This window comes from Larus michahellis, chromosome 1, assembly GCF_964199755.1.
Source record: "Larus michahellis chromosome 1, bLarMic1.1, whole genome shotgun sequence".
Classification (NCBI taxonomy): domain Eukaryota; kingdom Metazoa; phylum Chordata; class Aves; order Charadriiformes; family Laridae; genus Larus; species Larus michahellis.
This window is the reverse complement of record NC_133896.1, coordinates 33539926-33566599: the sequence shown is the minus strand read 5'-3', so window position 1 is coordinate 33566599 and position 26674 is coordinate 33539926. Positions and strand designations below refer to the sequence as shown.

Genomic DNA, 26674 nt, shown 5'->3' with positions numbered 1-26674 from the left:
GTGGACCTAGATTGAGGTCTAGGCTAGCTGTAAATGCTAAAGATAGAAAAAGATGTTTTTGCTAATAACACATGGATTTATACCGTGGAAGAGGAAAGAAGGGAAAGCACTTAAGCAGAAAGAGGGCACCGACAGAACAAGCAACCACATCAGTTATTCTGCGCTTCTGGAAAATCTTTCCCGGGGCCTGAGTGGAGGCAGAGGTGTCTCCTGCTCAGCAAAAACTCTGTGGAAAGCGGAGAGAAGGTGCTAAAAGAGGACTTGCTGCAACATCCCTTCTACACTGGCTCTGTGCCTGAACTGAGGATTGCAGCTGCCTATTTCAAAGAAAAGAACTTTTGAAACCTGCTAAGGAAAATTTTTGTCTAAGAATTTGAGCTTTCCAGTTTTTGTCAAAGAATGTAAAAGTATTTTCATTTGGAAGGACTGTTATTACTGAAACATTGCAGACACTGCACTTTAAGAAGTTTTATTAAAGCTACACATTGGATAAAATATTTTTAGTAACTGTTCGTGATGTATCTCTTGCTCACTAACAGGGATAGAATAAAACGTACTTTTTAAAAGAGGTGAAGATGGGTTGCCATATCCATCCAATTACGGGGGCTATACTTAGGCATCTAGCAATTATGTAGGAATAAAACCAGCCTCTTTTTCTAACAGGCTATCAGCTATTGAATTCCAAGTAGATACCAAATATAACTCAAAAAGCTTAAACAGGCTGAGGAACTGAAAAGGTATGCTGTAAAATGCATATGTACTACAGAATTTAAAGAAAGACTCAGGACTGTACTCAAAGAATTTAAAGACAAATCAAAAGTGAAACTCAAGTCTACGGGTCCAATCCTGAACCCCACTGTAGCTAATGGGCGATCCTTTTCTCTCTTCAATATAACTATCTTTCAGCCATGTTCGTCTATGAATCTTTTTTTACCACCCAGGACATGAAATGCTTCCACACTAGAACTTCCCAGGGCAATGGTGTTTGTGCAGGGGTGTTAGGAGCTCCCTCCCTCCCCTCTATTGCTGCCCCAAGTGTGTGGTTGTGGGTTTGGATGTGGATGTGCACGTGGGTGAGAGGAAAGCTACCACGATACGGTCACTCTCCCTCTCTGCCAACCCACATAAGAAAGAACATATGTTTTTGTTTGATCTGTAGGAGTCTCCATCAGAAAAAAATAAATAGGATGGGACCATTTTAAGTAACTTGAGCAAGACAAATAACAAACCTGATCAGGCTAAAGTGATCTCACAATAATAGTATTTTTTAAAAATCTGAGATCTCAAAGCTCCCTAAGCTTGATTTTGTCTCCCTCGAACGCTTTTCCTTCTGAGAAGAAAAGTGGGATGAGGAATGATTTGTCTCACCATTCTTCCTATCACAAATAGAGTGGGAGAAATGCATGATGCAGCCTTTCCAAATACAGACTGGCAGAGGCAAGATACAAATTTCTTCCTTGATAGGTGAGACAGATGGGAGACTTTCACACGCGCTCCCTCACATATGGATATGTTCTCTCTGCTCATATATAAGTAATGTCATGCAAAGCATCTACCTCTCTTGCAGTGCATTACTAGTCCTCGAATAACATCCTCCCTGTGGCCACATGGGTGGCCCACAGACCGACTGCACTTCCCAGATGTGTTCAGCCAGGGGTTGGAGTTACTGCCTGTAGTGCAAATCAACAGGGAGGCAGAAGCATCTTAAAGGACTGAGTAACATTTCCAGCTGAAAACAAGTGCTTGCTGGGGAGAGCAAATTGATGGGAGACTGAATTACTGACACTGTGGTCTTCATGCACTGAGGAGCTGGGGGAAGGCAGCAGAGAAAGAGGTCCCCAAAATGGGCCTCACTCATGTGGTTGTCAAGCTTGAACCGTTCTGGTGAGACTTCACCACTCCTAGTTTTCCATACTAGACAGTGTAAAAGCACTTTGCTATCAAAACGGAAAAATATTCCTTAAGACATGAACGAGAGAGTTTGTATGGGATCAAACTTTTGTTTGAACAAAAAACTTCTGAACAAATATTTTAGTTAATACTGTATTTTCAGGTAATATAGTATTGGATGTTTAAATGAAAACTAAAAACAGGTAGAAACCTTAAACAACTACCATTTCTAGGAAAGAAAGTCCAGTGGTCCGGATTATGATCATTTATTTTCAACATTTTTTTCATGTTAATTAACTGCAATCTTACAGCATAGTTTACCAGTAATACCCAGCACAGAAATTAAATAAATGCTATCAAAAACATTTTAGTCATCTCTTGACAAATGGTAATCATCTGTTACTTCTTGACTACCAGACTAAATGAAACAATTACTATTCATGGACAGTTTTATACTCTCAGAATATATTTAACAATGTCTGCCCACATTAGTAGTCAGATTACTCAGTGTAAATCCTCTATGGAGTACCTTAGTGAATATTTTGTATTGAGACAAAAAAGGAAATAGTAAGGAATTTATTTATTGTCTTCCTTACCCAGATTCCAAATGGAAGTTATGAGAATCAAAGATTTACTAGAAGCAATAATATTGTCAAATATTTTTCTGTTCTTTATATTTAGGCTATTTATACTGTCTATACTATTTACACTATTTATACTATTTACCAGGAAATCTGCCACTCCTTCTAGATGATTCCAGATTTCAGTTCCGTAGTCAGTATCTTATCCCAAGGCAAAATATCAAAATATGAAAGAATGAATGGATGAACTTAAAAAACCTCCAAAATAGGGAGAGAATAATGTATGTGTATCTATATGCATGTATATTATATATATAATTATTTTGCTGTTTCATGCAGTTGTATTTGTGTGACTGCATCACAAAAACCTTTACTCAAACTTAATGAAAGGTTGGTTTTGTTTGGGTTAATATATAATTTAGTTTGTAAAAGCTATAATGTCTAATTAGTTTTTCTCAGTGCAGCCTATAATGAAAAGAATGGATGTTTGAAGAAGCTGTCTTTCGTAACAAATGTGTGAATGACATTCATATATGTGAAAAGAACATAAATGTCCAGTATGCATTTATCATCTTGACTATGAAAGCATAGAATATGGAAATATAACTTATCAAACCAAACACTCAAATAGGTGCATAGTAGAAAATCTGCTAAAGAAACTATGGTTTATTTCTGTGTGGGAGACGTGGCTATCTATCTCATAAGGAAGCTTCCTCTGCTTCCAGGGTACAAAATATTGTCCAATTAAGAATCTTACACAAACCCATCCTTAACACATCCTCTATAAATATGACATATGTACATGAATTAGTACTCTGTAGCAACTCTGAACAATTAATTTGAATAAAAGCTTTTAAACCTATATTACCAACTTGCTGAATCAAAGTACTGTGATTACTAACACACATTTCTGAGCATGCGTAGTTTTGTTTTTTATTAAAGAAAGCTAGAGAGAGCTTATGGAATACATCCTAAAAGAAGATTATTTAGTTTGTAAGGTCAAACACAGCAAACATAGTGAATCACAAATTTACAATTCTCCTTATTACTTTATTTCTTCCCCGTGTTGGTACGTGCTTTGTATTATTTCAGACAAGACTCCCATGTCAAAGACACATTATTGTACCAACGAAGACTGATCATTGTGTACATATACAATGAATGTCTAGCCAGGGACAGCACGGAAATGGATTCCAGTCTGCTGCTTGCATATTCAAACGTTCAGCTTGTATATATTATTCTGTCGCCCTGTCTGTAATCAATATTCAGCTGCACAATCCACTGTTATCACTACACTCCCCCATTTTGATAATCTACCTTTGAATATAAATTTTCTCTTTCCTAGTTACACAGACCTCAGAAGCTCTTCTCTTCTAGTAATCTTGTTTCTTTTTGTTGGTGTTCTCTTTTTCCCCATAGCTAAAAGTTCACATGAAGAACTCTTTATGTCTTGCTCATTATAATTCTCCCCATCCTCCATTAGGAAAGTTTTGTGGACAATTAATATTGGAACAGTTTGTCAAGAGAGAGTTTTCGGGTCTTGTCTCTACTAACCAAACTACACGCACAGATGATGTCCTGGGGATTGTACTCGTAACTACCACGCTTGATTCCTCACTGGATGTGGCGGTCCACTGCGGAAGACATTATAACGGGAGATTGTGTCATTTCAGGCACAAACTAGGCAGAGGTTAACCACCGGCCTTGGTGTCAGAGACCTGTATGTTAATATGGGCGACAACTATATAACCTGAGCACATACTGGGGCATTAGTATGCACTGCCTTTAGCAATGTCACCTGTACGTACTCCTTGTGAGAGCTCGCTCCTGTGCAGATGTGTAAGAGCATAATGCTCCCAGCAAACCTCGGGGTACCATCTAGAAAGTTCAATATTGCACAGGTTTGTTCACTTGGAAAAATACTATAAATACTACAAAAACAGACATCCCATAACCACTTACTAGATTTGTTTTAAGAAATTTTTCATGAACTCTCTTAACATTATTCTCTTCCTGTTGTATTTAATTTTTAATGTATTTATTTGTCTTCCTTTTGTCTCAACAAAAGAGACGTTTAGTACAGGTTGGACTTACTCAGTGTTACAGGGGAAGAAAAAAATTATTTGCGAAATAGCCAGTCTTCTCACATTGTACTTCTCTCTCTGCTTCCTCTAATATCCAACATTAAAAATAGCTACTGTTCTATACTGTCCTATTTATTTAACTTATCACTAGCTACTGCTATTGGCTCGTCATTAGTCTTGTCCAAGATCTGTATTTGGCCTAATTTAACAACCTTTTTTCCTTTCAAATGCCAATCCTCACATGTCATGTATAATTTGTCTCTCCTAAAACAGCCAAATTATCAACATAGCCAAAAATATAAATCAGCCTATTTCCATTCGTGCTTGTAACTTTGCAATAGTGACAGGAACCACAGAGCACTGGAGGCAGTTGTCTCTCTACCACAGCCTCATCTGACTGCCAGATGGTGCGGATATTTAAGTCCCTGTGGGTATCTTTCTTTTGTAACCCACAAACAAGTCTGCACCATCCCAGTAATTCCACCGGGCTTCCAGATACGTCATTGCTTTCTAAAAGCCGTCTTGGTGATGTGCTTTCTTAAATCTGGAAGAAAGTGTGTTTGTATTTGCACTGCATGCCTATGCAATGTAACACATGCCGCAACAGCATTATACAAAGGGGCCTCTGGATGGTGGAAGTAGCCAATTAGCAGAGCTGGAAACAACAAAAATGGAGACCTTTCTATCAAAAAACCCTCAACCCACCACTGTAAAAAACAGTAGAAAGCACTTCAATGAACTCCTTAGTGATGGGCTAGACAAAAACAAATTGCTAATGGACATTTTTGAGCTAGCTGAGCTGTTCATGGAAGAATTATATTGTGAAGACATTCGAAAGGCAGCCAGAATCCTCAGGAGCAACCAACAACCGGTTGTTGACGATGTTTCCCGGGAATGATTTAAAACAGGAGATGATAAGCTAAATAAAAACCTTTCCTAATTAGTCGTATTGGAGAACCGAAAACATTTCCAAATGAGAAACACAAAGCAGTCACATGATCAACTGTTACAAACAAGTGGACGGTGCCTTCATCCCCATGACAATCCATCTGTCTTTGGTATGTTTATAGATGTTTTCTAATTTTACAAAGTAAACTCAAAAATAAAAATGAAGTTAACAGAAAAACAAGTCCAGTGTGTACCTACAATTTTTGTTTCATCAACCACTTTAAACTCTGCATCACATACCTCGTATTTGGAATAATTAAAATACAGTGCACTGTATTACACTATCTCTGCTAAACAGGTGTGTCACTAGGAAATGTGCTGAATAAAAGGATTTTGGCATACCAGGATGTGTGTAGGACATACTATTGAGGATGATTCATTTAGGACATTTCAGAAATGAGGCTGCTCACATCACACTGCTTAAGCAACAACAAATGAAATTCAACTACCCCACACTATCATACAAAAAATTATCAATACTTAACTCGCCCCTCTGTTTTTCCTACTTATTAGGGGGAAAAATGTCCACTCTTACTGATGTCTAATGTGCACTATCTAAATAATGTCTCTACAGAACGTAGTCTGTTGCCCAGGGCTATTTTACTTCACTGTTTAAAGCTAAAAATAAAAGCATTTATGTCACCTTTTACGTTTTGAAATCCCCATTAAACACAATCTTTAGTATAAGAATCATGCATGAAAAGAACCATCATTTTTAACTTTATCTCCATTTTAAAATTTTGGTTGGGTTTGTTAATGTGAACATTTGAAAGAAAATATGGATTTATAACATTTCAGATTGCAAGAAGTCAAAACTTCTCTCACAACAATACTGAAGCACTTTTAATAGTGTTTTATTGTTCTCCCTGTCTGGCACGTAAATTTGAAATCTCCCTATCATATCACCTTGCTTTTAACCCTTTTTTCCATTCTTCCAGTCTTTTAGTGTAATTAAGCTTTTCCTTGACTCTTAATTAATCTCCTTTCTGGTCTTTGAGACAAGGCTATTCTTCAGACAAGGGTAAAAAAAATCAATGATGTTCTAGCCTGAGCTTTTCGCTGACTTAACCAAATGATGCTGGAATCATTGCTAGCCCACTTGTTACCTGTCTGAGGATGTTTTCATTCATGTGCTTTACCTTTTTGCCCACCCCGACACACTGAGAGAATCTTCCTCTGCACGTCCCACAATGCTGACAAGGAGCTGTTTGAGCCCCCACCCACTCTGCTCCATAACTCAAACTTTTCAATTGTTAATTTTTCCATCTAGCTTTCTAAGATCCCCCTTCCATGCTAGCATCTGTCAAATTATTCACTACATCTTTAAATTTTGTCATGTCACCAATATATATAGTGTATACAAATAATGAATACTACTTCCAACATTAAATATCAGGACTCCTCTGTCTTATCAACAGAGCAGAAAATTATTATTTTATTTATATCTTTCATTGAACATTTCTGAGATGATCCCTAAATGCTCAGCACACTCCATGGGGCTTACTAGGTTTCTTAATTGCCTTCAGCAAAGAACTTTGTCAAAAGCCTTTTGAAAGTCCAAATAAATTAGATCAAGCATTTCTTCCTCATCCATTATTTTGATGACACGTTCAAAGAGTTCTAAGAGATCAGAGAAGGTTTTCCTTCAGCAAAGCTACCCTGGCTTCTTTTAGCAAAATTTAATCTAGAGTTTTGCTCATAATTCTATTATTGATGATGTATTCAATCCATTTAGCTAATACTGAACTAAGACTTAGAGGCCAGTAGGATAATTCTAGTTTGTTGAAAAAACAGCACCAAACCCAAAACAATAGCCAAATTTTAACATTCAGTTTTTCAATAGGCTATTAAGTGATAATAAAATTTGCACCAGCTCAGCCCCTTCAGTTCCTTATAAACCTTGTTTGTAGCCAATCAGACACCTGATTCTGCTTTCTTTTTAGTCTTTAAATTCCTCTTATTATTTAATATAACATCTCTTTTTTACGACTTTATAAATATAGATATTTCATTGCATTTTCTGTAGCAGAATCCATGTAAATAAATCTTTCAAATTGTCTGCAACAAGTCCTTCTAAATCTACTCTTTAAAAAACAGCAGGTCTGATGATATTTTCATGAGGGTTTCTGCTTCTGATATTGAAAAAAATCTTTGCAGCTTCTTTCATCTTTAGCTATAAGGTCTTCAGGCCACCTCTGAGACTGTACATTTTCCATATTCCATTTTTCCTGCCACAATTTATTTTCTGTTTTAACAGTTACAATTACCTGGAAGAGGCTACATTTGGGGTCAAAATAAACGCTTACCCTTTGCAGTTTTTCCCATTGATTTTCAAATATTTTTCTTAATAATCTGAGGCTGACTCACCATTTGAAATCCCATTCATGTGTTAATTCAAAGAAGCACTATAATTAATTTCAAGGTCACAAAAAGACACTCACATATCCTATCCACTTACCTTAATTACAAGGTCTGACAATGGGACATCTAAACATTACCACACATCGCAAAAAATTTGCAACTTAGTTATAAACAGCATCAAAGATATAATAAAAGAAACAGTATAAATCAATTTTATAATTGTATTTTTGTATGAACTATCTTGATTAGGAACTGTTCACTCAGGTACAGCTTTTGTAATGTTTAATTTTTTGTTACACCAAGTTTTGTTTTTTTCCATGTATTCCATTTATATCTCTTCCTGCCACAATTAGAAGACAATATTTTCGGATGTTCTATAAAAGGTTCATTTACAATAATTTGATTTTATACTCTTTTCCTACCAGAACAAAATGATCCTAATGTTTCCCTTCTTCCAGAAAGCTCTGGCAGACTTTCCCCAGTCTGGATAAGGTTTGTCCTGAAGCATCATATCAGTGACCTATAGGGAAAGAAGAAATAATACACAGTTAAAGTGGTGTCACAAAAGAAAGTACTGACACGGAGTTTATGAACACTTTCTTTTATGTATGCTTCAGTTCTGATAGTTCTAATAGTTAGACAGTAGGTGTTACTTGCAATCTTGCAATCAAGATAAAGTATATTGGCCTACATATTATGCCCCTACAAGTGCGTGCAACTCCTTGAGAAACAAGGAAACCTGTGGAGATCCAAAAACAAGGAGAAGAACTAGTACATAAGCTACACTACCCTATGGCTACAAAGCTTCCTGGTCCATTCTGGGAGAAGGGACTCACTTCCCTGAGAGCAACATCAGCAGAATTTCCACTCTTGAAATCAGAACTGCAGCCAGGGAGTGCAAGCCTGGGAATTAAGCACTATATGCTGTTTATAGTCTCCTCTCACTTCCTGGTATCAGTAAGAAAAGCGCACTTGGGACTAGAGACACGAAAATCCCTTAAAACTTGCACGGAATTTAAAAAGTATGAAATATTTATTCTCATTTTCATAATTCCTATCTAAAGAGACCATCTGTTTCTCTGTCCAGAGACTCATATGCATGCAGTACTTCTGGGTACACAAAAGTATTAAAAATTACTTTCAGCTAAATGAGGGAGGTGAATAACCCTCAGGCGCTTCCACCTTTGGGAACCTATGTTTTCATATCCATTTACTTCAAGTTAAGTGTACTAAAAAGCACCGAAAATTACATTACAGCAAACTCATCAATTCTGTTGTGCAAAAGATCCAGAAGAGTGGAAAACTTACCCATATGTAAAGATTAAGAAATAATTGAACAGATAAAGGAAAGAGGCGTGAGCACCTGCTTCAAAATACAGAAAAGTAAAACAAATTCTTACTATCTGTCATTGGTATCAGTACACAGTGGAAAATTACTACTTGTTTTGATTAGTCTGAAAATAACTCTTAATAAGATTTCAGAAGGAAATAACGTCAGACTGAAATTAGGCTTTCTTGTTTTTATTTTGCACTACATTTATCTGGATTTACAGGGTTCTAAAAATCCAGTTTACCATCCAGAGTGTGAGCTACCACTTTCAATCAACAACATTAATAGTGTTTATCAAAAAGAACACACATGCCCCATGATTAAATTAAAACTATATATAAACTACATTCAATTTCTAAATTTTGGTTCCAAGTCCATTTGGGGTTAAAAGTGCTCAGCATATTAGCCTGAAGGGCAGGATCCAAAGGATAAGGAATATGTTAAATAAATAGAAAAACACTTTCTAGGATCTTATGATTCAATTAAGCCTAGTCTGAAGAAAGAACAGATTATACCCCAAAATACCATCTTTAATAATTGTTTTACGTAGGTAAATCTTTTCTCAGATCAGCATGCTATGATATTTTTTATAAGATCCCAATTATCTAAATAAATATTTTGATAAATATTTAATGCTGAACAAGACCTCTGTAAAGATTTAATCCACCTTTTTTTCTTAGAAAGAGGCTACATGGTAATGAATATTTGCAAGTGTTGTGGTTTAACCCCAGCCAGCCGCCAGAACCACACAGCTGCTCGCTCACTCCCCCCAGTTCGGATGGGGGAGAGAATCAGAAGAGTAAAAGTAAGAAAAGACTCCTGGGTTGAGATAAAGATGGTTTAATGGGTAAAGCAAAAGCCGCGCACACAAGCAGAACAAAACAAGGAATTCATTCACTGCTTCCCATCGGCAGGCAGGTGTTCAGCCATCTCCAGGAATGCAGGGCTCCATCACACGTCATGGCTACTTGGGAAGACAAACACCATCACTCCGAATGTCCCCCCTGCTTCCTTCTTCCCCCAGCTTTATATACTGAGCATGACGTCACATGGTACGGTCCCTTTGGTCAGTTGGGGTCGGCTGTCCCAGCTGCGTCCCTTCCCGACTTCTTTTGCCCTCCAGCCTGCTCGCTGATGGGGCGGTGTGAGGAGCAGAAAAGGCCCTGATTGCCTAGCAATAACTAAAAACACCAGCGTGCTATCAAAAGTATTTCTCATCCCAAATCCAAAATACAGCACTATACCAGCTGCTAATAAAAAAGTTAACTCTATCCCAGCTGAAACCACGACAGCCAAGGAAGAACAGGAACTTTGAGAGGTTTTCTTCAATTTTCAAAATACTTTCTCCAGACGCTTTCTGAGAAATACTTATTATATTTGGTAGAAGGATGCAATCTGCTGCTCTATGACCAATTATTATAGTAGTATGTTTCATAAGAATGACATTCAAGAAGAAGACATTTTCTGAGGAAAATGGCAAGACAAGGCCGGAAATGTTCTTTCTGATATCAGACAGTTGGTCTTTCATCTCCCAGCTTTGGCATTTATTTAAAGTCATATCACCAGATCAATGTCAGGTCGGTTGCAGCTAAATTGGCTGAAGCAGAGACAGTCATTAAAGGGATGCATTCCATAAAGAGAAATCCAATTACGTTTTGCATTAGAGAAATCAAATTCATTTTCTGGTTTGCTCAAGGACAGTCACTGTGGAAAACAGCTCACAGAAGAAAAGCACTCAACACTGTCATACTGCAAATAAGTTTTAGATAGGAACATCAAAAACTCATTGCTGCTGTTAGAATGATGTTTTTAGAAAAAGATAAAAAAAAATTCTAATTTAATTTGCACAACTTAGTATAAAGAAATGCATGAGTGTGTATTTTTTTCTCTCTCTGTATTTCACAATGCAATTTCTGGCCAGGAAACGTTTCTCTCTATTTTACTGGACTATATTTGAAAACATAATTACTTCAGTAATTCTCTGTACGTGTGCATCTTAGATAATCAAGATAAAATAGGGAAAGCCACTTACAATGTAATTAAGTAATGTACTTTTTTTCTTGAACTAAGAGATGCAATATACTTTAATCAATTAATTACACTGCTTCAATTCAGAAAGGAGTGGCCACTGCATATAATGACTGTATACTCCTTCATTTTATTTAGTATCTCATGAGAGAAATTGTTACACTGTATTAAAATGCGGAACTACAACTGCATAACACACATTGTCTCACTTTTTAAGTTACCCAAATGCCACAGCAAAATATTTTCATTAAAAATTAGTATGCCTTGTATATATTATGGAATCTTAAATTTCACTTTGCCCTATAAAAATATTACTTTATTAACTATTCATATTATTCATTTTTCATTAACAATGAAGATAACTTATAATGCTTTTAAAAAGGAGTATTACTATCATTAAATTAATAGCAAAATATTATGATTCCCATTTTTGTTACGGAAAATTAAATTGCTCCTTTTGATGTGATATACTACAGTAATTTGGAAAACGATGTCGTATCGCATAGAAGAAAGAACCTGGAATTCAAAGTAATATTCAGAGCAAGTAACTTACACGGACAAGTGCAGAAAGTGAAATCATAAAATCTTCAAAAAATCCCCAACGAAACAGTAAGATACCTAAGATACCTGAGATATAGTAAGTGAAGCAGTGAGACACCTTAAGGATCATTTACTCCTTCCACGTAGTTGCTCTTTGAGCATATTGCTCAGGATGCTCTGCACGTACTTTAGATCTCCCCTCCCTAGACAGTCATGTCAAATGATGCTTCGTTGTACATCACAGCACCCTTCCCAGCAGAGGCAACGGCTGCAGCGGGAGTTTCAGGTAAGGCTAAGTATCTTTTCTGTTAATAAGCTAACTGCAAATGAAACTTTCTTATAAAAAAGGAAGTAAATGACCTAAAACTTTGGTCATGCCTTCAAAGTACCTTCCAAATTCTTCACTAGCAGGAACATTTTCAGAGCACAAATGGATTATTCCTGGAAAACTAATGCGACACGAGCTGCTGGCCAAGCCTTTTCATCTGCCAAATGCATTTTAGAAACCTAGGAGTATAAAAGTACATCAAATAGTTTCATGGTAGCAGTTCTCCACATAAGCAACTGCAGAAACTGTATCTTGAAAGAGAAACGGACTCTGGACAAGCTCTCTAGGACATGATGTATTCCATGCTGTAACATTCATTATGTGGAGACCAACCCCCAGTGGAGGATTTTCATTGCTTTATTCACACTTAAATCACCAAAACAGGGTAAGAGCAGCCCTCCAGAATTTAACAGAATGTAAAAGCAGCCAAGATCCACAAGAAAAGCCTGGAACTACAAACCAAACGGTGAACTCTGAAATATTTTCTATTATTTTGATACAGTAGTAAGCAGTGAAAGGTCTAACGGACAGTAGTACTCCAATGTCTTATATCAGAAAGAAGTTGTTCATACGCAACTACTCAGCCAGGAGAACAAGACATCATGGTGCTATTACTGGAAAATGGAGTAGCCTGAATAACTCTGCATTTGGCAAAATACATATACCTACCACTGTCTACATGACTCAAGTATTATAAGTGTTAATTTTTTCTATTTTTATCATTTTACAATTTCAAAATATCTTATTTTAAATCATAAAGCTCTTCATAAGCAGCACTAAATTAATTTAATTTGAAACTCAACCTTTAAATATTTCATAAGTAGCACTTTTCCATGCTTCTCAAACTCTTTAAACAAGATACACTATTTTCAGTCCTGCAGCTGAGGAATTTAATTGATAAGAATGAGTATCATAAATTCCAAAATTTTTCAGAAATTGTAAGGATGCCACCGTGTCGGAGCAGGTCCGAGGGCAGTTTCCCAGGGCAGGTGCATGCATGTTATTTGGTTTCAGGCAGCACAACATTCCTCATCAAAAGAACCCTTTGATACCTTTTGCAAAGACTCCACACTGCTTATGTGTTTCTGAAAAGTACACTTTTTGCCTTTTTTTTTTTTTTTCTGGAGAGTGGGGTTAAATCAGGTTAAAGTAAGTATGTTTCCTGAAGTCAGTGTTAAGTGAGTGAGAGCTAACGTATACCGCTGAGTGCACACGCTCCCTTCGCTTTGCTGTTATATGCTTTTAGGTAAGAGCTATATATAGGTGTCCCACTAACTACACATCAATTCTTTATCATACCTCAGTCTTTAAGTGCTATACTACATCATGGTAATCATACACCAAGCCACGGAAACATTTAGTATTCAGTGATTAAAAGTTTCTATCCACCATTTTTTGTCTTAATCTTCTTTGAGATATTTAAAAACTGCAGAGCTGTTCACTTGACACAGAAAAGTAACCTATATGGAAAATGCTTTTATGCTTCTTTCATCTGGATGTTTGTGAGAAAACTATCTTCTGTGGATCATACCTCAACACTTCCATGGCTTTCACAATGATAATATGAAATGCTTCCTTTAATTATGAAATTGTTTTGGCAGTTGAGCAGAAGTGTCAAAAACTTTGTTACAGATCCTTCAGAAATAACTGATAATTTATTTTAATCAACTCTGCTGCATTTTGGAATACACAAAATGTGTAAATGTTTGAAAACAAATGCAACAAATATCTGTACTTAGGCTTACTGATGTATAAGGGAGATGATATTTTTCAAGCTAAATATTAATTGCCAGTTGTAAATACACTGCTAGATTTTAAAATAGCTTTGTCTGCTTTCTGTATTTTCAAAAATTCCTAACGTAGTTTCATTCCTACTCCGAAAACAATCAAGCTCGTGTTATTTCTCCTTCAATTTAATTGTATGCAATTCTTTTTATATTTTCATTTTCAAAGCAAAAGCAATCACAGAGACAAAATATGGCCCCTTCAATCTACTTTCTCATTTTTTTTCTCATTTTAGCACAGCCAGCACATTGTTCTTGTTTTACCAACACGTATTGTTTTAACAATAGGTAAATCCTGAAAAACTTTGCTGTCACAATTCAGTGATCAATATGAATGATAAATATCATTATGGTTCACTTTTTTTTTTCTTCCACAACAGCCCCAGTATTATTTATTTTGTGCATTTGCACATTTCCCACCAATAAAATGTTTCCAGACTGTTGCTCTTATAAGCTATTATTCCCCTGATCCACAGCATTTGCTCACGTGCGCTGTCTTACATCTGGACTTCCACTAAAACCAGTTAAAGAACTTCTTTAGTACAAACACTGAGAGGGTTTATATTAATTATTGCCATCTTTACTGAGACATGCAAATTTATTTCTTCACCCTCTGAGAAAGCAGAAAGCCACTTCTCATTTAGCCAGCAGATCTTGATTTGGTTTTTGAATATTATCGTAGCAGTTCCTGCCATAGTCACAATCCATGCACGGACAAGAACTCAACAGCAAGACAGGAACACCTAAAAATATATATGCTTTAGGCTCAACTTTAGAAAAGTCACCCCTGACAGCACCTCCTTTAAATTTCCAAATTGAGTTAGGACAGAATGCTCTACAAAGCCAGTGTCTAGCCCACAATCAATTTGTGGTGAAAAACTTCTTTAAATATCAAAAGGTGAGTTAGGGAGAAATCTGGTCTGCAATTATTTTAGGTCTATTCAAGTTATTCTGCAAATTAGACTTTGAATTTCAATACCTGCAGAAATAATTCCTGAATAAATTTTGGGGGAGTTGGGGTGGGTTTTTTGGTATTTTTTTTTTTTTTTAAAAAAAAAACAACACACCATCTAAACCGGAAAAAAAAAAACAACCCAACCAAAGAATAATTTCCTTTTAGCTGGAAATTACTTGACACTTCACAAATATAAATAACTGTTCAGGAGCAATTGTACAACCAAAGTAGGGTTTCTGTGAAAAAAATTTAAGCTACACCGTCTCATTTCCTACCATGTTTCAAGTCCCTACTGTGCACACAAATCACGGTATATGTGCAACAAAATATACTAGCTGCCATGTGGCAAGCACTTGCTGTTTATGCGACCATTGGCACCACGTTTCAGAAGGTATTTTTTCTTGCTTTAGTGCTTCCTTATTAGTGTTACAAATGCAGGAGCAGAGGACTGGGTAATATCATGTATTACAGAGAAAGCGTGAGACATAAAGCCACTCCATGATTTTTATTTGAGGCATTCAGCTCAGTTCCATCTTAGGCTGGCACGGCAGGAGAGCTTTACTTATTTTAGGGAGCTTGGTGGGTTTGGTAAAAGGCCAGAGACGGAAGTCATGCCAAGTTTGGTGCAAGTATGCCATACGCGTCTAGATCAATGTAGATTCTTTTTATAGTCAGTGAAAAGAATAAAGGCATTTCTGGGGTGCAATTCGTTTCAAAATAGGTTCTGCTGTAAAGATGTACCTATTTCTCTTCACTCTAAACCAGGACCTGCTCAAACACAGATGTTCACGCTGCTGACACTGGAAGTCCGGTAACATGAATCCCAACCTAGTTTCCTCCATTTCCTGGTGTTTCTTATCAAAGTGTCATTGACTCAGTTAATGAAATAGGTGATGGCTCATAAGGGATGAGGGCTGTCATAAGCAAAGGTCCATATTCACACACCCTATGCCTAAAAATTAGGCTTTTGCCCTCAGCGGGCTGATCCAGACAAAGAAACTTAGAGAATGCAAGTTCCTTGGGCAGGTCCTAGAGGGGAGCAAGCAAAAGATTGCAGGGAATGGACAAGTCATATCACACAAAAGGGTGATCTAATGCAGTGCAAATACCAAATAAAGAGGAACTTGCCTAGGTGCTTGACTTGGGTTTCCACAGGATGTGTTTCTGTCTTTTTGAGATTAAAAATGCAGAGCTCTAGAGGGAACGGTGCCAAAGATGTACTGTTTTACTTTTGCACAGTAGACTCTTGCTTAAAGCAATCAAATGGGAGTGCTCATTTTCAGACCTACCAGTGCTTTAAGTTTAACCGCTGTTATAGGCTTTATCCATTGATTTTAAGGTAAAAGGCACACCAAGTGCCTGGGCTAAGAATCAGCCTCCAGGACTCCACATCTGTAGCTACAGAATCAGACTCTTTCACAATTTATCCTTTCTTTCAGCGTATGAATCTTGTACACCTCGCTACAAAGCAAAGCAATGAAGAAAGAATTGAGCCAGCATGTGATTAGTGTATAAGTAGCCTCTGCTACCTTGATGGAAAGGACAGAAAGTTGGAAATGTGCTCATGCTGAAACAGAATTTTTATGGAAAATGCAAAGAGTAGTTTTTAAGTCAAGATGGGATCCATAATACCTTGGAATATCGCAGCAATGCAAGCATTTCCCCATTTACCTCCAAACTACAGCAACGTACAGATTCCAGGCTCCCAGCTGTATAGTCACATCACAGAAACACAGGAGTCTGTTTTAGCATATATGACACTACCCACCAAAACGTGGCACACAGTAATTAAGGTGTGATTCATTCTCTGAGACTGTCTTAACCTAAGCAAAATTTTGATGTCTGAACGTGCCGGAAAGTCATAGACAACAAGTTCAATTGACTGATCTCATAAAGGACATAGAGCTCAGGAAGGTCACCATCAGCAGCAATGAAAAACTGCAAAAAAATCTGGTTTGATTTGGCTTAATACAACATAGATGCCGAGCTGTTCTGGCTAGATTGCCAACAGTTCTGGATATATCCACAAGGAGTACTTATGTCTCTAAAGACAGTCCAGCAAAGAGGAAGCTTATCAGAGTACCTGCTGTGGAGCATGCTACCAACTGAGGTATGTATTTCAAGAAAGTCCAATGTCAGTTCCCAAGACACAAAGGAATCCTATGCAAGATATACTCACAAGCCAAAGGTTTCTACTGACCGAATTTAATTTCAGGCCTGTCTTCTTTCAACATATCCATCTAACAATTTTCTCAGTAAGACTTGCATGTACTCATGTGCTGCAACAGATGCAGACAGCTTTTTGAATGGGCCATTAACTACTACTCTTGGGCAGTGGCATAATTTTCATTTGCATGATGATGCCCTCAGAGACTCCCAGTTAGACTTGTAAACTCTCAATCCAACTTCTTGTGTGTTGTCTATGTTTTGATGTGCCAGAAGGTCATCAGTGTCTGTTCAACAATTGTTTTTTTGAAGTTTTTGCTCTTCATAAAAAAGTTAGTATTCATCAATGACAACACATCTGCCTCTTGGTGCCTTTTCACCTGCCTTTCCCACTAATACTTTTTAATTACATTTGGTGAGCTAATGGATGACAGAAGCCCAACAAATGTATGGGCAATGCTTACAGTGAGGACATAGTGTTAGGGTGATTCTGTGGTAGGTGAGGGAGTAAAAGAAGAAACATTTGTGACAGTAATTTGTGACAATAGTATATTACTTATGAATAATTTGAGGGGTTGCTGTTTTCTTCTCTAATTATCTTCCACTTTGTCACTGTTGATGAAGCATCTTCTTGTGGAGAAGGCTGAGTGAATGCGAGGTATAATTGGTGTGTTTTAACACTTGATTGTTGGGAATTGTTTTCATATTACACAATGTGTTCTAGATCAACAGCAAACATTAACTAGAGAAAATATAAGTAGCATAAGCACATCTTTCAAAAATCTCTGTTGGTGTCTACATCATGCAGAACCTGGTAAAAAGGAATTAATCAGTTCAAATAAAAATGAAGGATATGATTTCAAGCTCTGATGTTTACCCTCTGCCTTTCACCACTCTCTCACACCCAGGCACGTAAGCCACAGGAGAACTATCTGAACACTGGGAGGTCCCCAGCGACGTGCAGGAGGCACACAGGCCACTCTGCTGAGACACCCGCCGGCTTCCTCTTGCCAGAACAAAGAGCCTAATTAAACGAAAATCCATCTCCATGCTGCTGACACTGTGCTGCTTTTCCAGTTGATTCAGAGCTGTGATGTACTGACAGCTCAGAGTGGTTTCAAACCCTTTCGCTTCTTTACAATGACTGGCACAGAGAAGCCGTAGCTTCAGAAAAAGTAAATGGGAACTTGAAACTTCCTTTCCATGGCCTTTTCTGTTCTGCACTCACAGCAAACACAGCTACTATATGACTATATTTTCACTCTAAGTACAGAACGAGAACAATTCTACACAAAGCAAGTTTCTTACAGTTCCTAGAAATTCTAAATTGAAAATTACAACTGTTAACAGAAAACAAGCTGCAAGAATTCATGAAGCACTTCTGAACCTTCCCATGGTTCTTTACAATATTTTCTTTATCATACTGCAGGGGATTATACCACTAAAAGAATTTTCTGCCCGGCTTCTGGTCCTTTGCCAGATTTATGGGCAACATCATTAATTGTTTTTAATTACCCTTTTATATTGAAGCTACAACCACATTAAGAACATAATCCATCACCAATTTATAAATCCCTCTATTTGTCCACATTTCCCGGGCAATTCTGCACTTGAGGTGCAAGCATGGTCACAGTTTTGTCCAATCCCCTTTAAAAAAAATTAATTTGGTCTTACTTTCAGAATAAAGAGTGTACATGGAAGGTACTCGGTGGAAGGTGGTTAGTATTGGTTACACTTCGACAGAGGAAAAACTCCAGACTCTGTTGCAAAATTACTGGCTATTCTGAATAACAAATAATTTGCTTTGACAAAGTCAACCAACAATTTTTTGTGTCAGATTGTGTTCCTTAAGAACATTCAGTCAATTTCTTAACACCTCAAATTATAACTAAGATGTAAAAATACCCATCAAAAATTGCACAAAAGGAATGCCGTCTCTTTCCAGAAAGCAGAGAAATGATGATTACTCCTAAACTGTATCAGGACTGTTGAAGGCATTCTCAGTGCTGAAAGAAGAACACAAAATGAAGTATAACCCTATTCCCTGAAGAGGGAAATTTTGGGATTAATTATTCAGAAAATTGAGATCATCACTTAAGTTGTCTCTATTAAAGAATCATAATATTGGAAGCCTTTAGTGTTTCAAGCATAGTGACATTGCTATTTCCTTAAAATGGTATGATTGGCTCAGCTCAGAAATACCAAATTAAGAAGGATAATATAATTAGGTTTCCTTTTATTTGCATACAGGTCTTGAGGTTTGTATTTTCCAAGACATCTCACCAAATATGATGTCTTGAAATAAGACACTCTTATAGTCACACAAAACTCCAAACTTTGGCTTTCAGATAAAATTCCTGCTACTGCAAAGTCAAGACACAATATTACAATTTTTAACAACTGAGAATACTGATATCTTTATGTATAATAAACACCAAAGGGGAAAGATGGTTATTAAACATTAATAGATACAACTGAAAGTGTTTCATACTGTTCCTTGTTTGGGAAGAATATCAAAGACACACAGGGGATAATGGTTTGCGAAGAATTCTTAAGTACTACTTGGGCTGCTAGAGCGTATTTTGGAAAAGGAGGTACAGCAAGATGAGAGCTGAAACTACTGTAACTCTAGGGATAGGATTTTACACTTCCTTCTGGACTTCTGATTAAAGATGTTCCACAGTCAATTTGACAGTAAGTAGACACCTGGTTTTGCTGCTTGGGAAGTCAAGGATGGCTAGAAATGATTGGTAGTAACACTGTTTTCTCACATCCCCTTGGCTATAGAAAATAGCAGTTTTTAACCAAAATGCTTAGTTATCTGAGCATAAGCAGAAATTTGTATTTTTGTTCCTTTAGTTCCATAAGGAGCGGAAGAATGCCAGGACCACTGGGCAAACAGCACATTCAAAGAGAATGGAAGGAAATTTGTTCTACTTTTAAACGCACTTGAGAACACAATACTTAATATACAGTTGTTATTCTTCTTATCACGCCTTCTACGTGATAAAGTCTGTGCCCATGCTGTACTTTCATTTGAAATTGAGTCTCTCTTATATAAACAAAGAATCAAGATTTTTGCAAGTTTTCTTTCCTGGCTTCATATGTATCACTATCTGTCTGCAAACATTCATCCCATGGGGAAGCAGGATTGATACCATTTAGCAGAAAGCAAATAACATTAGGTCATGGTTGCACAGTTATTTGCCATTTGTTCGACATGTTTATTCTTTATCTACTGTCTACACACAAAGCCATACAAAGTTAGCTAATGGTCACTCATTAAAATGTACTTTTACCTTATCCATATTCATAAGACACACTGTAGAGAAAACCAACATATTCTTTAAAAAAGAACAAAGGAGCATAAACTCAAGGAGACAAACTGCACATGAAAGGGAAAGCCATTCTTCTTAAAAGTTCATATGTTACAAATTAAAAAGTGTTGCCTTATCAACACGGTGTAAAGCAGATTTTTTTATCAGATTCTCTTTTGAACAACAATTTTTGGTCAATTATTGCTTCTCATGTGGACATTTCTCAAGGCTAAGCCATACTGTGTGCCCAGCTGATACGGTACAATCTTTGCTCTACAGCTGGTCTTGTTTGTCATCTCAGCTTACTTGATTAAGCATTTTAATCAGTGTTTTGCATAAGATTGTGCACCTTCTGTTGAAAATTGTCTGGCTGGTATTTAGTTGAAAACCAGTTGACTACTCAACATCTTACTTAGGCTTTGGTCATTTCTCATTCCATAATTTTTGAAGGGTTTATAATCAGTATCTTAAAATTCTTTCTTTCTTCACAAAGCAATAATGAATGTTCTCCAGTCATTGCAAAATTCTGTACTAACACTGTTGGTAAGCAGCTTCCAATGAAGCTGGCAGGCTGTTTTACATTTAGCATAATGCCATGGGGAATATGTTACAGGACTGCCTTATTTTGCCTTAAGCTTTGACCTTTTTGCCTTTAATTAAAAAAAAAGAAAATACTAGTTTTAGTATGGCATTAATCCCTTCTCTTCTGATTGTTTTGTTGAGTCACCCCTTTTCTTCAGCCAGCTCAGGTGTTTGGTAGCTTTTTTTGGACAAAAAGTAATTCGCTTTTCCCCCCAGAGTTCTTAGGAAATTGAGTGCTGATTATATTTACGTGCTTGAATTAGCTATAATGTACAATTTAAAACCACCTTTATTTCATTCATCCTGTCTATGTTTATATATGTTTCCTTTATGATACTAACATAACCCAGGAGCATTCTCATTTTGGCTTTTCTGAGTAGACCATTTGGCTGAGCTCCAGTTCTTTGCCTTGCTCTCTTAGCACAAGGAGGAAAACATCATAATTTGGGAAAATATAAGTCTCCCCTCCAGAGCCTAGATCGCAGTGTCTTAATATCTTCTAGAAATTTTTATTGAAAGCGCTCTCCAATGACTAAGCATAAACAGAAGGACTTACAATACATGTATCTTTGCCTCATAACTGTAAAGAGAAGGCAGAAATCCAGTTACATTATTAGTGTTCTCAAACAATAATTGCATATTCTCAAGGGGTATGAGACAACAAAATTCACTTTATCTGGGAAAAGATAAAGATACTACATTGACTGGGTATCCACTTTTGCAACAGGTAAAGTAAATACATATTTACAGTTAATTCACTTTATGTTGCATCACCTCTTTATCAAATATATACTTTCTGCCTTATCCTCCCTGCCTTGACTATAATAGGTCATCTTTGAACCATTCCCTAGACTCCACTTTCAATGCCTCTGAGTTCTCATTGTTAATTGTACATCCTTACTCAGAAAAACGCATTTAAAATTACTCAGCCCAGGACTGAGTAGCCTGATTGTATGAGAACACTCTGACATTGTACCTGACAACTCCGTTCCACCTCCAGTTTGAAAGACAGTCCATGAAAAACTAAGCTAGTGCTGGTGCTGATGCGCTTGCATTTTAACCTAGGTAAATATTAACCTAGGAGGCATACTGCTGGCTTAACTACTATCTAGCAGAGTTAATGTGGTAAAACTTCAAGTATAAATGACAAGTCATGATGCTCGGTATACATATAATGCATAAAGCTGGAATATAGATTCCCTGATTTATCTTATCACATAAATAGCAATCTCAAGAAAATGTCCATGGCAGTTGGCTAAAACATTGGAACTGAATTTTTTAGGTTGATTTATATAAGCATATAAACATACATCCATATATGCTTGAAACCCAGCAATATCTGTAAACACTTTTATAAAAATTGAAATGTCTCTATATATTGACAAAAATATTTTATAACGGAAGAAGAATTAAATGATTACAGCTCTAGATTAGCTGAAATACAAAGTATTTCTCATGTAGAAATACAGTATATGTAGGTATTTTTAGTTTATAATAGGACCTCCTGAATCAGAAGCCCAGAAAACAAAAGTTTAATAAAGACCCTTATCAGCTTTGAAAAATCTGATCATTTTTATGGGAAAATGAAACAAGAAAACAGACAGTCAGACATGACTGAAACAAGTTCTAAAAAGAGAGCAACCTTGATGGAAGACAGGGAGAGAGAAGTGTGGAAATGATAAAATACTAAAAATGAGACCATGAGATTGAAATAAGCTCAGTAAATGGAAATAGTAATGTATAGTTGCAAAAGAACGGAAAGTTCAGAGCTTATAAATATTTGTTTACGCTTCGTTCAACAGAAATGAAGGTTAACACTGACCAGTAGATTATCCCTAGATTAGAGAAAGCTACCACTTTAAGCCAGATATTAGAATGCTTCACAGAATCACAGAATGGTTCAGGTTGGAAGGGACCTTAAAGATCACCTAGTTCCACCCCCCCTGCCATGGGCAGGGACACCTCCCACTAGACCAGGCTGCTCAAAGCCCCATCCAGCCTGGCCTGGAACACTTCCAGGGATGGGGCATCCACAGCTTCTCTGGGCAACCTGTTCCAGTGTCTCACCACCCTCACAGTAAAGAATTTCTTCCTGATATCTAATCTAAATCTACCCTCTTCCAGTTTGAGGCCGTTACCCTGTGTCCTATTATTACACTCCCTGATAAAGAGTCCCTCCCCATCCTTCCTGTAGGTCCCCTTTAGGTACTGGAAGGCTGCTATGAGGTCTCCTCTGACATTTCAGATTGACCATTCATTCCTGAAGTGTTAGAAAGAGAATCCAAACAGCTGTTCACAAAATACAGGAGATCAACCCATGGGACAAGATCCGAGCCAAGACAGACTAAAGGCACAACTGCTGCGAGCAGAAAGTTCAGGTCTAAGACCTCAAAGTTATCATGTGCTTGAGAGACAGGCAGAAAATAGGTACTACCTAAAGTTTTTAATTATGAAAGCGCTCCTAATTAGAGTAGTGTCTAGATTTTTCACTTTCACGAGTAATTAAGATATCTTAAAAATACACAGAATCCAGAGCTGTCATGTGAATCTCTTTGATGTCTGCTAGAGAAACAACGGAATAATTGCTTAGAAATGTATAAGCTTTACTGTCTCATTTGATAAAGATGTGGAGTTGATAAAGATGTGAAGAGACTTCAGATGAGTCTTTGAGCACCTTTGGTCCACAATGCAGCAATGTTGGAAAGCAGCAAAGAAATCTCTAAACTGGTATCAATACAAGCCAGTGTGTCTTCTCAGTGGACCACAATGCCATCTGCATGTACTTAACTTCAGTTCACAGGCAGCTGAACTAAAATGCCTCGGCCTCCTGAGAGGCAGGCATATTAACTTTGATGTAGAACCACAAAACACAGCTTCTGTTTTTACAACCCAGGCCTGACATCTAGCTGTTGCACGTCCGTGTGCGTCTTATGCTGGGGTTTGCACATATGGATTTGGAATTAAGCTGGACACTTGCTGTTTTCTTCCCATTGACAAATGAAAAGCAATGAAGTTAAACTGATTCATGATGTGAATTTTTCAGTACAGCTAATAGGCTAACAGGTTAAACTATGTTGTAATCCTGTATTCAGCAGACAGCAATTTAATTTAGTTCAGCATGAGAAGACTCCTGAGGTTTCTCTTTGCTCTGGTTGATCCATTGGGGCATCTTCTGTACTAGGAGTATAAATGGGAAGGTGATTAGCACTGTTGAATGTAGGTTCTCTGTACCAGATACCTCTGACACTGTATCCTCACCAAGCCCAGACCCATCCCAGAAACCACGAAACTTTTGGGTTCTAATAATGTAGGACATAAATTTGAACAGCTCTTGAATGCTGTGTTGTGAAGCTATCTATCCCTGGCTTTTCACACAAACGCGTCTACTGTCAGTCATTTCCACTACAACAAAAAGGCTGCGAGAGATCTGGGACAATCCTGTAAACAATTTACACACAGAATTTGCAGGCAAGTTAGTGATCAGGCAATGGAAGGACTGACTGCAGAATCACATTCTTCAGTCTCAGTTCTTTAACCACAGCACAACACCCACCGTCAGTATTTGAAAGTAATATCTCCGCCATTTTTAGTAAAATGTTTTTTTTCATTTCTGACTACACAATTACAAAAATATGCTGGCAATTACCAATGATGGTAAACAGGACATATTTGGAGCTGTTACTTGCAATCTGGTGCAAGGAATTGATGAAAACAATCAGAAAAAATGACGATTTGCTAGCTGTTTCAGTATAACAACCAATGTGGCATAAAACCAGCAAATGAGTGTTTGATTTCCTGTGTCATGGAGATACTTATATTAAGCCCTCTTACAAGTAGAAAAAGAGTGATGCAGGCTTTTGGAAAAATAAATGAGTTGAGGGATTAAAATTTGTAAAATGACATTAGTGATTTGTTTATTTTTAATGGTGAATTTTTTAATGGTGCACTAAAAAGTCACAAATCTCACGGTAGGTCTCATGCTAGTACAAGAAAATAAGTTTACACACAAATGACAGGTGCGTTTGCATTTTTGCATGCCTTTTTGTCTATGCATGTAGCCCATGCATAAACATAGGATTAAAAATTTCATATGCATATGCCTTTCTGGCCTGAACTGAGTGCTCTTAAGATCAAACTGGCAGAGACTAACAGCCTGAAAAACGAACTTAGGTCCCAGTTCCACAAAGACTTTTGCATGAGCAGTAGTTTACGAACTGCAGTCAAATGCAGTCAACAATGCCAGGCTCAAGCTCTTGCCCCTGTCTCTAAGGCAGGGAAGTCTATTTCACTGGACTATCTACCACTCTCTTACTGAACGACCCTCCTGCTGGCCACCTGCCTCCCAACAGGATGCCATTCTCACACTAGTCTCACTGGGTATCTTCCCATTCCTATCATGAAATAATATAAATGAATGATCTCGAGGCTCAAGACATTTTTTGTACAAGCTCAGGGATTAATTTTGTCCTCCATCACTCCAGAGAGATTTTTCTCCATTGATTCTTCTGTTAACACAAAATGATCTGAAAGTGTTCTTTGGGAGTCAATGAGAAATCAAAAAGTATGCAGGCTTTCTGGCAATCTGCATTGCCTCTACACTGTTACAACTCCACTGTAAATATTGGTAACAAAATAATTTCAAAATTCTAGGAAAGAAAAATGGGCACTTCTAGAAAGGAGAATGAAGCTGAGCAGAAGACACTATGTTGCTACAGAAGTGTAACAAAAGCAGAGAATGAACTATTAAAAATGGAAGAATTAATATCAGGTTTAAGTGCCCACCCAAGCGAAACCAGTAAGGCGTATTTACATATATGGTTTTAGCTATAGCATGACAGAAGTTCTCATTTGAGCACTGAAAAGGGTATTTCTGAAGGGAGGTATTTATGAAGGGCATTTATGTGCCAAAATTCTTATATGACATCCTAAATATATGGTATGTACACCTCCATACTATCTTATAGCAGAATGCACAATAAGCACAGGGAGCATAGGTATGGTTGCTCTTACTAAATTCTTTTACAATACTCATTCTGCTCTGGGAAGATACTGAAATGCAGTTAAAATACTTTTTGCCTCTGCTCATTCTTGATTTTCTAACTGTCGCTTAACTATTTGATTAGTCTGAGTGTGAATTTTTTTAATCTAAATTTTTGAGTGAGGAATCCTGAATTCCTATGAATGAATCTCCAAATTATCTTTTTTTCAGCCTCTGTCTTCTTTCTCATTTTAGATTCTTTACATTTTTTCTATTCAAGAAGTTCATGGCTTTTTAATTTTTGCAGTATTTTTATTAGCATACCTTGCACGAATGTGTTCCATTTCAGAGAAAAAACATTGATAATGATTATTTTAGCAGTTTTTTAGTAGTTTTTTAGATAAGTCACTTGCAAAGATTTTTTTCTTTCTTGTTAGTAGTGTGATAGCAACAAAATTCCACTTGAAAGTAAGTCCTGTGGTTTCTGACTACACTCCTTTCTCCTTAATTGCACTATAAATTAGAAACCCACCAATAAATATTATGGCACAATGATTAGGAATAGATTATGTTGTCAACTGGGACATGAGTAGCAGCAGATTCCCATGGCGTGTATTGTTTTGTGACCTTTTCCACTCACGAATAAAACTGGGTAGTTTAAAATCTGTAGTTAGCTATTCTCAGATCAAAGCCCGCTGAGGATTCACGTGAGCTATTCTGCTGACTCGTGTGTGTGTGGACGCAATCTTCGGCTGAAGGATAGTGGAAAAAGACTGAAGAGGCCACTTAAGAAAGTTCTGCA

General features: G+C 37.1%; 1 protein-coding gene across 3 annotated transcripts in view; it reads right to left on the bottom strand.

The window, feature by feature from the left end:
* Positions 1-26674, bottom strand: part of TMEM117 (transmembrane protein 117) — a 221175-nt gene that overhangs the window by 67959 nt on the left and 126542 nt on the right. For all 3 annotated transcript variants that reach the window (XM_074567222.1, XM_074567137.1, XM_074567317.1), the window contains exon 5: positions 8287-8384. In XM_074567222.1, coding sequence (XP_074423323.1) covers positions 8287-8384 — 98 coding nt within the window. The remainder of the gene's footprint in view (positions 1-8286; positions 8385-26674) is intronic.